Here is a 19,508-nt window from a genome sequence, read left to right as displayed (position 1 = left end):
AGGCCACACAAGGTCAAATGGCAACACACTATCCTTACCATATATACTGTTGACGACACATTTTAGTTACTTAAAAGTCATAGAAGTTTAATAGAATCTAAGGCCTTCATTAACCATCTCGTGAGTATACATATAATTCCTAATAGTGTACAACTGATATCATTGCATACATGTTCTTCACTTAACATGTTGGTTGCTGTGATGTACCCCAGGGGGTAATGGCAATGCCACCACCCATTCAGGACTCCATTCTACATACACACACACATGTATGTGCTCGTATATACACAGTCTAGCATATTTGCCTAGCTATACACACCACCCTTCCACCACACCTAGCTCTATTACCTACTTTGTCCTAATGCTAAGCACATAACATTTTTTGTAAAGCCATGCAGTAAGTGTACATAACAATACACAACAAGTAACAACAAGTAACAATATAATTATGACACAATAATATTTTGATATTGGTTACACATTGTAGATATACCGTTACTACATTAAGACAATGAGTTTGGATGAATAATGGGCAACTGAGGAAGTCATAGGATGGGCAATAGCCTCCTCCACAAAGAGGGCAGGTAAACATTACATTTACAGCTTAGAATGGTCTTCCAAAACAATTGATGATAGCAAACTGCTAAGTCACATCAAACCGCAGTACTTTATCAACAGTAAGTCAAACATAACACATAACCATTGAAAGCTGCTATGTCAAACAAGTTAATGTTTGATGAAGCTTTACAAGCACATAACTAACATCTAACTTGCCCAAATTCCTCCAAATTTCCTCAGTTGCCCAAGCTTGCATTACCCTACCAGAATAAAAATTTTTGATGGTACACTGACTATACTAATAGATTTAACACCTACAATGTCAGGAATAAATATACATAACACCAATACACATGCGGCACAAATGGCACATTCGGACACATGCACGCATGCACACACTAAGTTCAGGGGTGGAGTTATAGTAGCAGATAGCAAACATGTAAATAGACATACAAGCATAAATAAACATGCAGCTAAGTGAGTCTATACTGACATGATAGTACACATGCCACAAATTTTGCGTCTGGGATGCAGGGCATGTGTTCAATATAGCAAGATTCCACTGCACATGCTGAAAATGGCATAGGAGTTTTTTGTACATTCAATCTTTAAAGCAATGGCATCTCACGTGACCCGAAATTTGTTAAACTACGTAACTTATGAGTTGCATATCTTGGTGACTAATTTAACATCACTGCGTTTAGGTTATAACTATAAGCATGCAGGTACAGCCCACAGCAGGTATGTTAACTTCAATTTATTGTGATACAATAAATTACATTATACAGTCATTAGTATAATCATTTACACATCACCACTATGTATTTTAGGATAGAGTAGCTTGAGCCTTACATTACAGCTGAGAAAGGTGATGCATCCTGACACTACCCTACTATTCCACTAGTACAACAGGTATAGTACCACATTTTCCCAATGATCTCTGTTGTTGCAAATAACCAAACATTATAATATTTCCCAGTTGTACAAAATCAAGAGTGGGCATTGAGAACGAATAACAATCATTAATAGTGACAACAATGTAATACTGGTCTCTGACTGTTATAATGTTCCATGCGCTACTGGAAATGATGAATATACATACTATTTCTATTTTTGATTAGCAGAATTTACTTAAAATAAATCAACATGTTTAGAAATTCTGATTGTTCATGCTTACTCGCTCTCTCTCTCACACGCACACACACACACATACACACACACACACACACACACACACACACACACACACACACACACACACACCATTAATCATACAATGACCCACATATGATCAAAAGTGGATGATGATGGGATGATTAGTAGGAGTTAGTGTAGTGTGATCACTACCATCATATCTGTGACTCCAGATCTGGACAAGCATCAATCCCCAACAGTGAACATCCTCTAGCCTAACAGGAATGTGACAAACAGCAATGGTGACATGTTGTATGTTTACTTTGATGTTCTTCTTCATCACTTGACCAATATTGTATTAGTATTAAACTGCAAAAAATTAGTAAAAAACAGAGATGGACACTACACATCTACCCTCTATGATCATGACTGCAGTCAATAACACATTATGTACTAATGTTACTGATGTATAGTAGTGATGACATTTGAAGCTTCATGCCCCATACAATAGCGAAAATACATCTTAGTGGTGCTCTACACATCATTGTTCTTTGTTGCATATTAACAGTATATGCTTATATTGTACAAACTACTATAAGAAGTTTTCTGATAGTTGTAGCTTACTAATAATTCTATTCTCTAGAAGATATCATCATTAGAATTCACTAAGTAATGTCCTGAACAACAACCACAATATGTTCTACTTGGTGTACAGGTTAGGGTTTAAGTTATTACTGCTTTACAGTCACCAGCAGTGAAGGTCTGACAGCAACTTATGCTGCAGCCTTTGAGTTACCTAAACAGGATCCCCATACAACTACACCTTGAACAACTGGATACATCATGACATAGTGTTGTCATAGCAACTGAACTAAACAATGCTGCCTGAGTGGAATGAGAAACACTAGAGCAAATGTGATAGTTTCATAGAATAAGATTAAGATATGTTATACCATTGAAATGGACACAAAAACAAATTGGTAATGATACTTTGATGCCATACAGTATGATATGTGACTGCATGAATTTGCAAAAAGAAGTCTTCCATGCACAAGGAAAATTATTGATTTGTACTATTTAATTCAGCATGTGATCCAACTACGTACGTACAGAATACGGTATATGTACAGATTTTCCTGCCATTTTAGTTTTATGAGGTTAGAAGTATCACTGATGGTTGGTGGGTGAGTGACAATCAGAATGAAAGAGCAAGCCATAGAGTGTAAACCAGGCTGAATTATTGTGGCACACTCAGGAGAAATGTGGCGCACTCAGGAGAAAGTAACCCCTGAAAACAGACTTATTAACTATGAAAGTCAGAAATCAATAGTGTAGTATAGTGAAGGAACAGGCCTGTACTAAAACGTAGGCAATCCTGTCACATATACTTTGAATAATTTACTGTTCCTCAACAGAGTTTTGCAAACTAATAAGCCACTGATTAGACCAACTGGTTATAATAGCTACGAAGTTGTCCCATGTTAGGTGAAAACAGCTAGCAAATGACAATTGGAACCATACTACAACAACTATATGTACAAGCTTTCAAGTCTTTTACCCAGATAGATAGAAACCAACAAAGATTGTTGAAGTTTAATGTAGAAATCACTTATTTTCTACACATTTTGCTCTGAAAAAGTTGCATTTCTAAAGGTGTAAATAGTAAGGCATAACAGTGAAGCATTGCTGGAGAGTGATTATTTGCTACGAAATGCTAGAAGTTACTACCAGCATTGTCATGCTTCAGAGTGGAATCTCTCTGTTTAAACTACGTATGGATTCACCTCTGTAAATATATACGTACACAAGAATGCAAATGTACCAGCTGCTTTCTCATATATACTTAATAGAGTGTAATACTATTAGACACAAATGATGATTGAAGACTACCAGTGTCAAACTTGCACTGTTATTATGAGGAAAATTACAAGAAATACGTAATCACATCATGATTTACAGGCTCATAGTTTAAGAACATTAATGTTGAGAAATGTTTCCCTGCCCATTCAATCAGTTGCGATGACAATTTTTGGCACAACATACACCAGTACACACTCTGTGATGAACACTGTTGGTAATCTGTAAACGATACATGAGAACACTGAAATGTCAGCACACAAATCTTTGTGTATTCTGTACACACTAAACTATTATATGGACATTACAAATAGGTGTAACAATAACGATCTAATAAATCAGAACATTTGTCACCAGTGGTAAAGCCAATGAAGACTAACAAAACACAGTACACTTCATAAATGATCAGCATCACACTGTATAATTAATCCTTAATAGTCTCCTATGTACATATTCAAGGATCAAAAACTTCAGCAGTTATTCTATATATGCTATAAAGAGACTTGCAAGAAATTCTTCTTCTATTAAAAGTCCAAGATGCACAGCTATAGTGTGTACCATCACATATAAATGTGATGGCTATAACTACCTCAGGCTATGTATACAGTTTTTGAATAAATTTCCAACTTCAATGTACTAGAACCAGTACTACCAAAGAAACTCAGTATGTCCCTCTTCACTAGAAGACTATCATCAGTCTTCCATACTAGGGAAAGCTTCACTGTTATCAAACACTACTCCAATATGGAGACTGAGGATGATCCTCTGATGCATACACAGTAGAATATGGTACAAATCAATGATCATTACTATCACATTATTCCAGTAACAATACAAACATGGAATACCTTTTCACAGTATCAGTGTTTGATTTAAAGTAGCATGGGCTTTATTTGATATGACATGTTACATGTGCTATGCATATAAGGCTGGTATTACTTGCTTTCATTGTGTTCTGTTAATAATGTCTTAGACCTTGGGCATTAGTAGTACCTTAACAACTGTGACACAAGAGTTTATGACAAGGTTGTAACTACTGGGTTACATTCGGCACAATACGTCAGTGTAGTTGCTAAAATTTCACAGTATACACAATTCCATGGTATTGCATATGTACATAACACTATTGTATTAAAACACTGATGAGATGATTGATACACAATCACATTTCACTTAACACAGGTATAGAATAGTCATCCTTTTTACATACTTTATAACTGATACCTCTTTTATAATGGCTACCTGCCTGGTGTTGTGCAGGTCAAGGCTTCTTATGTTATAGAGACTAGATGTCCAATACACATAACTCATAGTTCATGCACACTGTATACCGTATTTTGTTGCAGCCTTTGATTGTAGCATCAACAATATGATGTGAGACCACCATTCAAATTAATTGTAACTGTTTCATTATCAATTCAGTACATTTTTGTACAATTGGTATGTTACAGCACATTCAACAACTGGCACATGATGGCTAAGGGTATATGACCAATACTTAATACATGTACATGCCTTAGTGAGAGTTACTATCGACATATAACTGAACGCTTATTACAAGTAATGTGTTTATCAGCCAGTATTCTAATATGTAGTTTAATGTTGTAATTGCATCATCACTGACTCTGTTTGTTGGTGTAAAGAGACTTAGTCACTATGGAGTCTAATGAGGAGCTACATGATAGTAGCATTGATACCTGATCTACCACCTACGTATTAATGCACATCTATTACTTAAACACACATCACCAGTGACTCAATCACCAAGTGTGGGTATCATCGGTCATGTGTATAAGTGTACACACTGTAATGAAACCTTTAGGTACATATGTATTCCTCTTTACTTAGCAACAAAGTAAAGCTTTTGACATTTGATTTTAGCTGAATACCATCTTCAACTGCAAATTTACAGGATTCCCTTGTAATACAACACTTCAAGTAATACTGGCAAGAAACAAAGTGACTGTTGATTACAACATTCCTCAGTTTCTCAGAAGAGTATCAAGGCACTCTACACTACTAACCTCACTACTAACCTCACTACAAACTCACTACGACAATGTTACTAGAGTATTGCTAAAGGATATAGGACTAAATGATTATTCTGGAGTAATAATTAATGCTATTTTCTTAGTACTTTGTTGCACATTCTGAACACAACAAAACAAAAATCATTCACACAATTGACAAAGTAAGGAATAGAGCGCCTCCTAAATAAAGACACACTTTAAGCTTTGAGCACATCAGGGTTATGGTAGTAATAAGCTCACAAAGAATTTCCTGGGTTGTGACTCCTGTTGCCATTTTCAGTAAGCACACATGATAGATCATATCGTGTGCATGGGCATCCATGTTTGACCAGATAAGGGAAAACTCACTAACGTAATTTCCATATATAGCTATATAATTATGGGAAACACATCAAACATTTCAGTTGTGTGATGCTGTTGATGTGTGTTATAGCTCAGTGAGTACACTTGTTAATCTCTTGCCAGTCCAAAAGCATTGAATTATAGGTGGCAACAGAAACAATAGATAAAATCTTCTCCACCTAAACACAGTAAAGTTTTAGGAATCTTTGTATTGAAGAGGAAAAAGGCATGTTCTCAGCCTATAGCTACTACCTATTTTTCATCATAGAATAATAGCCTCACTACTCCAGAACATTTTACTAAATTAATATCCCAATATGTGTATGTATAGTATAGTGTGTCTATCCACCATATTAAGGCTACCTCTTGTGGATGCAACAATAATGAGTTCAGTAGAATCCATGCAAGTATGACAATTACACCAGTGCAGTCAGTTAGTGTGGACCAGATGCCTCAGTGGGATTACTGACATCCATTAGTGTGGTGGGCCCATATAGACATGATCATAATCTACTAACTTCATCTAGAATTTCACTCATTGCACAAATAAGTATTCCAGTAAAAATGTTAACATGATAGTTCATATAGTAGAGACAACATCGCCAGACATTACTGGCTACAAACATCAGGTCATGTACTGTACACAGAAATCCTGCAGAATATTATGCTATCCACAATTACCTGAAATAAGTGACTTCATGAGAAATGTCATTCCCTAATTACGTAGAAAATGTATTGAATTTCATTGGCTACTTTTATTGTTTCATTTCATGGTTAATCTTCAACAAACAAGAAGAAGAATCGAATAGCCTCAGTAATTTGGTAACCTTCAACGTTTACCTCAACAACTATTAATGAGGTCATGAAAATACATTTAGCTATGTTTGGAGCTTCACATTGTTACAATATTGAGATGATCCCTCATTGTATGTAGTACAGTTTACCTTACACAATGGTATAAACACATCAGGTGAAAATGGTCTTACCATTATACACTGAACCTATTTGTCCTCCCTCCAAATTTCATAAACTATATGGAACGATAAGTAACCTGAACAATGATGTTAGGGCTTTGTTAATATGAAAATTTTCTTAACACATGCCACACTAATGGATGGAGGATGGGTGCTATAGCTAAATTGATTCTTCATCTGTATTATCAATATAATTATATATATTCATTGGCCGCAGTAGTATTGTTATACCATGTCAGTTGTCAACACATTTGACATACCAATGGTGATCTCACTGGATAGTTGATCCTATAACTGACAGCACTAAGCATATTCATAATCTGATGATGTTACCTGGTATAGAGTTTCATATCATCACTTTACGTATTTACCTTTCCAGTATTCCAGGAAAATATTAGTTCATACATAACAGAGACAACACTGCGGACATTACTGGTTATAAACGACACCAAATCAGTATTTATCAAGTGCTGCACACAAAAACTCTGTAGGTAATTATGTTACTCATAGTTACTTAGTTAGGAGCCTACTTTAGCTACATTGTCTCAATAATGAAGTGGTCTTGTTAATGAGGTCAATGCCAAATGAAGCTTCAATGCATTGCATGTACATTTGCACTGAAATTCTGTCAATAAGATGTAGCCATGATTGTGGTTATTGATTCTACAGTTCTACCTTCCACAATGGTATAAATAAATTAGGTGATAAATGCATCATGGCCTTGCACACTGCAAGTGCTACCATTGTCATACAGTAAGCCTTAATTAATAATCATCACTAACAGCCCTAACTTCTGATTATAACATCTTGCACAATTGCAAAAATGAGTATATTCTGAAGAAGTAAAAAGGAAGCAAGAGCATGGGAGCATTTTCAAATCAAACTATGTGACTGCTTTATTAGAGTATTTCAATCATTTAGTGCTTGGAAAACCCTACCTATGGGACAACACAGATAATTATCTTGAAAGCATTAGCAGACAACCACTTTCATATCATCCATATACAGTTTTATTGCTACTTTTTCAATGATCACTCATTGGGGAAGCGTAAGATAAATGCCATCCAGTTTGTAGCCATGCTCACTTGAGTACTGATGAATACTGCTTGCCTGTATTACTGTATGTTTAATACATCTATACATTTAACTTTGGCTCCTACAACTATAGCAATTCATAGTGTTCAAAATAAAAGTTTAGCATGTGCCTCAACTTTAATCCGGGTCATATCTGGGTCAAATTCAGGTCTGACCTGGATTGCTATCCTAGTCAGTAGTCAGTGAGTCATCTGGGTCAGTGATGGTGACCTGACTTCAATATATATTTTCTCCACTCAAAAACAGCTTGGCTATAAAAATGCATGACTATGAAAGTTTAAAAAATAGCAACCAAAAGGACTAATATCCAAGAATGATGGACTTTTATCACTGACCCGTGCTTACATCAAACACAAAAACACAGGTCACTGACAAAGGTGCATAGTTAAAACTTTAGTTAGGCCACTTATGTTTAATTTTACACTTCAGATCAGGAAAGCTACCAAGGGTAGTTCATTATTTAGAATTCATTATATGCGCGTGACTGTTTTATTAGAGCTGGCTGAATGCTCTATTAGATTATTTTGATCTGTTACTAATCACTACCCTGCTGTCTGAACTTCCCAATATGAGTTGGGTCATCAGCTTATCTAGTTATTCTTCCCATTTTGAGATGATGTCACAATAATGACCAAATTTGGGCAGTGGGAGGATCTGAAACATAAAATCAACAACAAGTGGCCTTGGTTGTATTAGCATTAATTTTTGGCTGCTTAAGATATCAGCCTCTATTTTACCTCCATGGATACACCTCTTTTATAGCCAAGCTGTTTTTTTTTGCATGGAGGATTTCTGTGAATTGAATGGTTTAATAATATACAAAATGAATTTATTTACATGTTTGTGGCTGAAGGACTCATCTTCATCATCATCAGTTAGTATTTCAAGTTGGTAACAAGTCTCACTACCAATGAAATTCCCAAGTTGGAGCTTCAGCGGTAGATCTAGGATTTTAAAAGGGTGTTAAGATTAATAAAAAAATGTATAATAAGGTGTCTGAGTACATGCCTCCAGAAAATTTTTGAGATTTTAAAAACTCTGAGATCAGAATTGGCTACTTTTAGTTAGCAATTACAACAAGCTAACTGTAGAACAAAAGTTGTTATTAATCTGTAGTTTTGATTGCTTTATTGTTAGAGTAGTTAGTCGACTGCTCTATTAGAGTATTGTGATTGTTTTTAATGCAGTGGTATATAAGAAGTTACATACATGCTACTGAAATGCAGTGTATAACCGGATATTTTGTTGTAATAAATTGTAAATACAGCAATAACAAAGTTAGTTAGACTGCCATGAGCTAAATTTAAAAAGAGGATTTCATCAGAAACCCACCTAGATCCACCACTGGACATGGATGTCGTCCTTGGAAATATAGTAGGGGAATACTCTCAGGAAGGAACTGATAGCTAATAGACTATTTTTATTGTGTTGCAGAGAAATTAAGTAGCAACTTACAAAAAGCATGTGAATATTTTTTAGAGTGGCTGACTACTCTATTAGAGCAGTTTGATCTGTTGTACAAGCATTGATTGACCAGAACATTACTTTTCCACCACCTATGTTCTCAACATGTGCTTGGATTTATTAGGATACTGGATGTCATCAAGAGGCTGGAATGGAAGAGGTGGCTGTCATGTTTACCAGGTTAGAAACTTTTACAATGTGCTCAAATGACAATGTCCTAAAAAGTGTGATCATATGGCTTTATAATTCAGATTTAAGGAAGACGAAAATGATGGCATGGTTAACCAATTATATTAAGGCATGTGTGACAAAAAAGAATTACCCTTCCTTTGTATTAGGTGAATGATGTATAGAGGTATTGCTTGTGTGTGATATTGAGTTGAAGGCTTGTTGTACATCCATAAGCTGAGGTGTTAAAAATGGCAAACATCTGAAAGACTGTTACTTGCTATAGTGCTCAAACGTATTTACTCTCTTGGCTGTGTGATTCACTACCGTGATGAGTCTTGATGCATAAATGACTTGGGTTGTAGTTTAAACTGTCTTATATGTAGTGTTTCCTTCATTTCATACACATCTTGTGGCGGCTAATGAGAAAGATAGGAGAAAGTACAGACTGCTAAAATTTTCATTAGCTTTGTGACTGGAGAGAAAGATATCATTTTGAAAAGTCTATAATTTTTTAATAGCTAATCACAGAAAATATCTACCAATCTCAGGAAGTATTGATAAGGGTGGATACTGACAATACAAACTCACTTTAACTCACACCACTATACCACAAGATGTCAAATAGTCTACTGGTGATATTATATAACCACAATTAAGAGACACTTCCTGCCATGATCTAAAACACTAAAATTAATATTTTGATATTCAGTTGAAATGTTTACGACACAACACCTGTACCAATAACACCACCATGGCAATGCACCTCAACAGGCAATAGTGTATTAGTTGACTCAGTAGCAACTTTCATAGGACAAAGATTAAAGTCTCTCAAGAGGACGTTTTTACAAAAATAATAATAATAATTGAAGGCCAGACCAGCATAGCACAGACTGTGTTGCCTCCAAAACCTGGAAGTATCTGTTTTATTAGCGTGCTGACATTTCAAGGCATTACCATTGACATATCATACTATTAAGACATTGTGTGAACTCATGCAACTGAAATATTAATTAGATCAGCACAAATGACTGGGACAAAAATTAATAACAGTATACCATGTATAGCCAAAACATTCATGGAATTCATACATGGAATTCTGTCATGTATCTTCTTTGATATAGGTTAGACCACTATCTTACATTCAGTGCTGGTCACTGTAAAGTGTTAATAATAATAAAATAAATAATTTAAAGTAGTCAAAAATTCAGGTAGCTAGCAGCTATGTAGCAGTGGTAGCACAGGAATCTGGTGTATTGAGAAAAAGGAGCTGGTGGGTTCAAGCTTAGAATTTTCCAATGGTTTTTTTTCTGTTTTTAAGTTTAAGTCAAAAGTGGGCAAAAAAAATTAGCACATACCGGCCAGCACCAGAAAGTCCAGCAGCGTGTACTAAATAAATTATTGGCACTAATGTGCTATCATGAATAAATGAACACCCTGTGTTGCCAGTAAAAAGAACTGGGTACATAAGAAAGTTCATGATGTGTGCATTGTACATACTGTGGTGGCACATCTCGGGATGAAGCAGTGTCGAACAGTGAAAAAATCAAGCCTGTAGCTATATCCATTGTTGAGTTATGCTTAGCTGAAGGCATCAGTTAGTCAGAATAAAATTCCGTTAAATAGAAGTTTAAAAAAAATTCATAGAAACTATTTGGAAGGGTTTGGGATTAATCTGAAAATATTTTTGGGCTTGACTGCGCCTAACTAATACTGCCAAGTTGTTATGAAGGGAAATTGAGGCTAGTTTTAGGGTGATATTTTGGGCTGGAAAAGCCCAGCTCTGCACGATCCCTACTATGCAGTACTATCGTACCATATACACTATATAGATTCAGTAGCACACAAACATGCAAATTATTCAACATTGTACAGATTGTGTCACATTATTCAAGTGAGATGTCTCCTTGAGAGGAGTTTATATACAATGAATGCAGACAATACAAACAGCATGGACACATGGGTGCAGACAGTCATGTGGACAGACAATACACTGCATGCAGACAGACAGACACATTAAATAATCTTATTAAACCAGGGCATGCACCTATGTAGATAGGAAAGAAAACAGTAGAACATTTACAAGGGAAGTATTGTAAAATGATCTAGTCTGTAAGATGATTATTATTTTCATGGATACACTGTGTAGCTATGACTACCATGTATGGTCACATTTAACAGGTAAATGATGTCACATATAAAGAGTAGTTAGAGTACCACACAGGACAGTTTATAAACACATACACATATATGAAAGGATTAAAGAGTATGTTGGAAAACATCAAATTATAAACTGTGCCACACTGACTGGCTAAAATGCAATTTCCTGAACTATAGAGATAATTTCATGTCAATAACAATAGTAGGATAACAATGTGATTGATACTTCCTGATATTGTACAATTCCATAAAAGGCACCTGCTATGGCAACAGTACAGAGTCTATAAACAATTGAATATTGCCATAATAACTTTAAATTATACAAATTCTGTTGGTTTCAAACTATGTACGTATACATTGAGAAGTTCAACCAAGTCAAGTGTGGCTCAATGGGGACATGTATGCACAGACAACAATTAATTTCACAAAATCCTTTACATAAGCAATCACTCTACATAGTTTTACCTAGAGCTAGGTAATAATTGTGAAATTTCGAATTTCATCATATTTTGTTAAAATTGTAATAATGATAATGGCCTCTCCACTATCATGATTGGTGTACCTTTTACTTAGCGGTTTTCTTCTTTTCTAGAAACAAACAATAACATAATAGTGATCATGTCAAACTTAAGTATAATTTATGCATTTCTCCTTATCACGCTGTGGTACATATGCATGAAGTTACTTGTCAATCAAGTACTATCATGATGCATGTCAATATCATAAAATTTCTATCACTATTAATTGACTTGAGGAATCGGTATATAAGTGCACACATCATAGAAATTACCCGCCCTTTTAAGAAACAGTTAAAAGGGTGGGTATCCTTCAAACATGAGATGATAATACTACATATTATTTTATTAAAATGTTAACAGCATTAAAAAAAGCATACACGTGATCTCAGCTCCTCCCTCCTCTCTATAGCATACTGTTTGTACACTTGCATATAGACTGAAATTAGTGAATGATACTTTGATTTGATAAATACATTAGCTAAATGCATATTTATAGTGGCTGTTTTCGACAATACACTTCATGCATAGTGACACAACACATGAATGTTCTGTTAGAGTATTTGTAATGTTTACATGGATGGCATATATAAGTGCATCACGAGGTGTACTGCATCAGAACATGTCATGATCTGTGTTATTAACAGGAACAGCTATAACACTACCTGGTACATTTGTGGTAGCTACTCTTAGTCTAGTTGATTAATTTCTCATGGTATACAATTGGCTTAATTTTAGTAAGTGTTTCTTCCTTACATGGAGAAATACTTTCATACAACAAGCTACAGCACAATGTAAAGCATGTGTGCAACTAGCTACTATCAGTGCTATGAATAGGATCAGTTATGATAGGACACATTTTCTAGTAACCTGCACAGCTGTGGGGAGGACTCACTACTGCACATAGTCTTTATTCATTTGTAGCTTCCGATAGCATAGTTGAACTATTATTGTAAACAAAACAATTTCCTTCTACAGAAGGTAATAAAACAGTTAATGCTAATCATCTATTGTAGCTATTGTGGTATGGCTGGTCCAACCCAGCAAGGGCAAAGTGGTATAAATGACAATGAAAATTTGCAGTGTACTATATGACATGATTAGACCATGTGGGGTGTGCATACCCCATACAGTCATTAAAACTACCCATGTTCCATATATATGTACATATGTATATGCACAGTATACATGCATGTGCATGTCACAGTGTACTTTGGGCTAAGGAGAAGATTATAAATACAGTTGTACATACAGTTTGCTTGCATATAAAAGCTGATCATTATGGATGACCACCAAGTGCTGCACTACCCGTAGCCATAAAGGATCCAAAGTGCAGAAGTTTGTTGTTGACTTGATGATAATTATTATTTGTTTGAAATTTTCAATACAGAACACAAAAATACAATAAATAAATACAAATAGAATTTTAAAAAAGACAGCGAAAATGATTAAAAATTTAGTATAACAAAACAGGTATAAATATATGTTACATAAATTACACAGCTTGTTCAATATATTCAGAACCTCGTCTCAAGAACTCTAATGTCAGTTCATCATCAGCCAGATCAACTGGGCTCTTGTAGCAACTGGTCAACTTCTCCACATTAGCACCATATTGGATGAGTAGTACCAACACATCCATGCTGGAATGTAGAGCAGCTAAGTGAAGTGCCGTCCAATGTTCATAATCCTCACAGTCTACTGTTACTAACTGTTTCTCCAACATGTAGTAAGCTAGTCCAAGGTAGTTCTTAGCTGCTGACAGGTGTAGGGCACTTTGTTGTACTTGTCTAGTGCTCCTCTTGTCCTCTTCATTCACTCTCATTACAATGTTTAATAGTTCTAGTTCTTCTTGTTTGCAGTTGGCACTATCCCAGTGTGTGACTGATCTGGTTTTCAGATATGTGACCTCTGCTTGGAGAAGGTAAGCACAAAGTTCACAGTTTGACTCGCAAACATTGATTGGTCTCAAACTGTCCATGGTGCGTGTATTGATCAGTTCTGGCTTGTGTTGGAGCAGCAGCTCAACTGCGTCCATGTCTTCAAACGAGACGGCCACGTGCAGCGCGTTCCATCCTTCCTCGTCTGCTGCAAGCAAATCTGCACCCTCATTTACCATCAGCTCAAAACACTCAATTTGATCTTCAAAGATGGCACGATGCAGTAGTGGCATTCCAGTCGGGTCTTTAAGATCCAAAACACTCTTGCCGTGTTTGGTGATTATTTTCTTGATCTCCTCTTTGTCTCCATCAGTGATGGCTTGTTGCAACATGACGTTGACTGGAAAGGTGACCCTTCGTTTAGCTTTGGTGCTCTTCAGGGAGGTTAGAGCTTTAAGCTTCGCACTCAGCAGTCCGCTGGAATAATTCTTGCACTTAAACACTGTTTCCATCATTGATATCTCACTTTATTTCGCTCACTCAGTTTCACTTTAAGAAAGAGTTATGATCGAAAGCGACAAGCGCTCACATATTTATACAATGATTACCGGAAGTCATTGGACGTACAATGACGTCATGCACTGTTTACAGTATAGACCTACAGTTTTTCTTCGACACGAATATGAAATATACACATGAAGCAGTATTTATAATTAAAAGGCGGCACCCGTGCTCAACGTAAGCTTCAAAGGGGCAGGCACTACATAGCTGCAAGAGTTTACTTTCACACAAAAGTAATCACTTCGTCTGCCCACTGCAGCTGTTCATAGCTGCATGCATTTCAAAGATGTGCACAGCTGCTGTGGCCCCTATTAAAGTTTAGTGCATAACACATTACCAAGTTTGGATGGACATAAGGTTATGAAAGAAAAAAAGAATGTACTTACAGACATATGGGAATGCACATCTAAGTGAGTGAAAAGACTGCTGCTGTTAGGTAACATCAAAAGTTATCAACCATCTATTACTATATGATTTAGTATTAGAAAACCATTGGTGTTTTCACCTGGAAATTTCAGTATTTTATAATATTGCATTTACTAATACATTTGAAAATACAATATTTGTAAAATACTGAAATTGCCAGGTGATAACACCAATATTTTCCTGGTTTTCTGATGCTAAATGATATAGTAATAGATGGTTGATAACTTTTGACGTTACCTAACAGCAGCAGTCTTTTCACTGCTGCGCTACGTTGTCTTAAATTTGCATCCTCATATGTCAATAATGCATTCTTTTTAATCATAACCTTATGGACATCCATCCAAAGTACAGACAAAGTTGGTAATGAAGGGACTGCATGCTGAGTTAGGAGAAGTATGCATCCAATTGGCTCTCTTGTCTTCCATAGAAGTCATACAACTTTGTGCTTACGCAATTGTACTTCATTATCATTGGCTATCCTCTACCTCCTGTGCTTTTTGTCACTCTTTTACCATATCATGTTCTGTCTTGCTCAAAGGGTGGAGAGACATAATGAAGTACGGAATGTAATTTCCAACCTATTGTGACAACATTGTCATTGAACCCCACCTTCAGTCTCTTTCTGGTGAGACCCTTCAATACAAAACAGCCAACTGTGATGATAATGCAAGGCTTGACATCACAGCTAATGGCTTTTGCGGAGGAAGATTTGAGAGGTCACATTTTGATGTCAGGATTTTTAACCCTACTGCACCCTCAAATCAACTCCCAATTCTGCTCTCTGGATATCATGATAAGGAAAAGAGGCGAGAACTCTTCATGAAGCAGAGAATGTTTTGTTTACTCCCTTAATTTTCATCACTACTTGTGGAATGGATGATGCTGCCACTCATATAAGAGATTGATAACCTCTTGAGTGATAAGCATGGTCTTTCTTATGGAGTAGTAATGGGATGGATGATACTAAACTAAGCTTTTCTTTGTTGAGATATGCAATTATGTGTATTTGTGTAGTGTTGCACCGATATGAGATTTTGCCGATATTCCGATAACCAATATTGAATAATATTTTCAAACCGATAAATGTAACCAATCCGATATAGTACAATATCTATTTTGTAGTAATTTTTACTAGTGAAGGACCACTTTAGCTTGTTTATAGTGGCAGCATTGCTACAACAACAGCTGACATTGCATTGAAGCAGTATTAACAACATCATAATACAGGAAATGTAACTCATTACATTTGTAGACATCATTTGGTGCACGTGAGCATGTGTTCTGAATAAATTCATATATCTGTATCTGCTGCTTTTTACATCTTGGTGCCAATGCGATACCGATATACAAAAAAACACAGCCGATATATGGTTTTTCCAATAACCGATCCGATTATCGGTGCAACACTATATTTGTGGTTTCTGGTCCAATTTGCATTGTCCAGTTGCTGATTTCTGTGCAGGTCACAGAAGCTAATATTTAGGTCCATTTGTTTTTGCTACTGTTATATATGTATTACTATAAAAAAGCCGGTTTGCATGTTGCTGGAGAATCATTTCACCACCGCATGCATGGGCCTGGAATTTTTTCTACATCTAAGTCTTAATGTCAAGATTATGACTATACCTAGGGCTATAAAGAGATCTGATCAGTCAGGCATAAATAATAAATAAGCAGTTTCTCAATTTTAGTCTACAAATTGATCAAACCCCATTCAGTCCTGCCATTCCAATACTTGTAGTTAAGAGTTAGGACAAGATTTATTTGATTTACAACTGCCATACACATGTAGTCTACGTCAATTTCGGTATAGCTAACAATATACTCTCACATGTTTGGCCTCTGTATACTAATAACATAAACATCAAAGTACATCATATACACACAAAACATACACAACTCTAAGTAAGGTCATGTAATGTAGGATGTGTATAGACGTATAGAGACTTGACAGTTATAGAATTTAGTCTAGCGTAACTTAAGGAAATGTCATATAAAATATCAGCAGTGGTAAGTACTCAACTTCAACTGTATGTTACAGCACCTCATCAAGTGAGTGATAAACTATCAACAATGGTGGACATTAAGTTGTTCCTTGTTAACTGTTACTGTGTTATACCAATTAAAACAACAATCATGACAACCAACCAGAATATATGATCATGGTTGTTTCAGAAATGTTCCCTATTGGAGAAATAAACACCATTTTCTATGAGATTATATGTATAAAAAGGCAATTTATGTAACTAAAGAAAATTGGCATCTTTACATGATATAAGTACATTCAAAAGTGTTGAATTTCTTATGGAAATCACATCATCTGCAAAGTTAATGTGAAGAAACTTCCAAGTTATAGAGCCATCCCTTGGCTAAGTTGACACCAGCTAATTGTGTCAGTAGAAATACAACACCATATAGAAGGACTGAGTGTGTATGGGTCTGGATAATAATGTATACACATGCTTATCATCAAAATGACACTATGTGTATGCACTAAATGAAAACAACTAATATCCTAAATTCCTACACATCCAGAAGTTCTGACTACAATAAGTATTACATCATTGTTAAAAATAGAATGATGTTTGTGTGCATGTCTAGGAGGTCGATGCTTGTTGACGGTCAGCATTTCCTAATGGTACTATGTAATGTCTTACACTGACCATTGTTAATGAGGTTGGACTCTTGTGTGTTACGTAAGTGCCAGATGCAACTTGATGGTATCACTTGGTACACACCAACCTTGTGTGCATCTGTTAAGGTTTTGCAGGCCTCTTATTAATCAATTGCACAAAGAGCTTGATAACTGTACAACAGACAATTTTGGCGGAAGGAAAAGTTGATAAACCAGCTAAAATTGTCAACATTTAATTCATCAAACATCAATAAGTGCTTCAAAAGTGAATGTTGAGATCTCAACATTTAATTTGTCAAAGCAAATGATCTGTCAACTTTCTTTCTGTCAAAATTTACTGCCATATGGTAGCTAGACTTTAAATTAACGAAACTGTGTCATGACAATTGGCAGCCAGGCAGCAAAGACGTGGTGTGTGCATGCATTCATGTTTGTGTGTGGCTCTGAAGTACCTCCCATGCAAGAAACACATTGGAGACACACAGGGAGAAATATCATAAACCATTTAGTATTATTAATAGTCCCATCATGGTGTATGGTATTGGGTAGTCACAATGTACACCACACATTACTGACCTACATCATTCTTGTCATTATAACCAACACTGATACAATAGTGTCTTAACAATTGAGTTAACAGGTCTCCCTCATTGAGAAACTCCAACCTTTCAACTCTATATCACAAAAGCTTGACATGTAAAAGGAATTACTATTAAAGGTCTAATTAGTAAGTGTAGATGTCTTGTTATCAATAACAAATACAACAGTGTTGCATTTTAGCTCACCCAAAGAGAGCATTTCAACTGCCCAAGAGGCCGACTTCCATTGTTAAGATACCTCCGTTGCTAGTAAACCACAGTATACTATACAAACAGTGTATACACACAATGTACATATAAAATTATAAATGTATTGTTGTGATAATGTGTGGAGCATTGTTATTAGCTCATATTATCACATGCTAGCTATCCCTCAGTATTCTGTGATCACAAGACAGCATTAGGAAATTTGTTGGCTTGTCTATATAATTCTTGAATCAACTGCACAGGAGATACTTCATTACATATTGACTACTAGACTGTCTGTCTCAGATAAGATGGTGCATCATTCAATGCAGAAGTTGAAGTCCTATTTAAGATAATTGTATGGCCTCATAATTATTAATAATGAAAATGATTACACTTTTATTTCACCATGCACTTTTCATCCTATAAGTCAAACATTATTAACGTTAATGTAAAATGAATGTTTGTAACAGTGAATACTTCATGGTCAGCCCTGAATTGACTCTTGAATCAAATGTTAATAAAAATAAAATTGTAGTCACAACAGTTAGTAGTGCAAAAGTGCAAACATCACATAAGAGAAGTGTACTCCTCTTGTAGTATTCAGGACACTAGATAAGTTAGTAATGTAGTTACCTCATGATCACTACACTCTGTCCATACACCATTCAACATGTCAAAGCACATAATGAGGCCACACAAGGCCAGATGGCCCACACTACACATCCTCTACTTTCATTACCAAATATACTGCTGACTGTACACATTTAGATACATGTACATACATGTTTATTAACTCATCGAAGTTTAAGGCCTTCATGCATACACCAGGTTGAACTGTTCAAGCAATAGACTTCAACAGATGCACAGGAGAAACTATTGTCATCTATGCTGTGGAAATCACAACTCCTCATATACAACTCC

At 35.7% G+C, this 19,508-nt stretch overlaps 1 protein-coding gene across 1 annotated transcript; it reads right to left on the bottom strand.

Moving 5' to 3' along the window:
• Positions 1–13,648: 13,648 nt before the first annotated feature.
• LOC136251815 (protein phosphatase 1 regulatory subunit 12C-like) lies at positions 13,649–14,722 on the bottom strand. The gene has a single exon (XM_066044224.1). It carries the CDS (start codon positions 14,690–14,692, stop codon positions 13,793–13,795), a length of 900 nt encoding a protein of 299 aa, XP_065900296.1. The 5' UTR covers positions 14,693–14,722; the 3' UTR covers positions 13,649–13,792.
• Positions 14,723–19,508: the final 4,786 nt, after the last annotated feature.

This window comes from Dysidea avara, chromosome 3 (genome assembly GCF_963678975.1).
Source record: "Dysidea avara chromosome 3, odDysAvar1.4, whole genome shotgun sequence".
Classification (NCBI taxonomy): Eukaryota; Metazoa; Porifera; class Demospongiae; order Dictyoceratida; family Dysideidae; genus Dysidea; species Dysidea avara.
The sequence above is the reverse complement of the archived record's forward strand: the minus strand, read 5'-3'. Positions and strand labels throughout refer to the sequence as shown.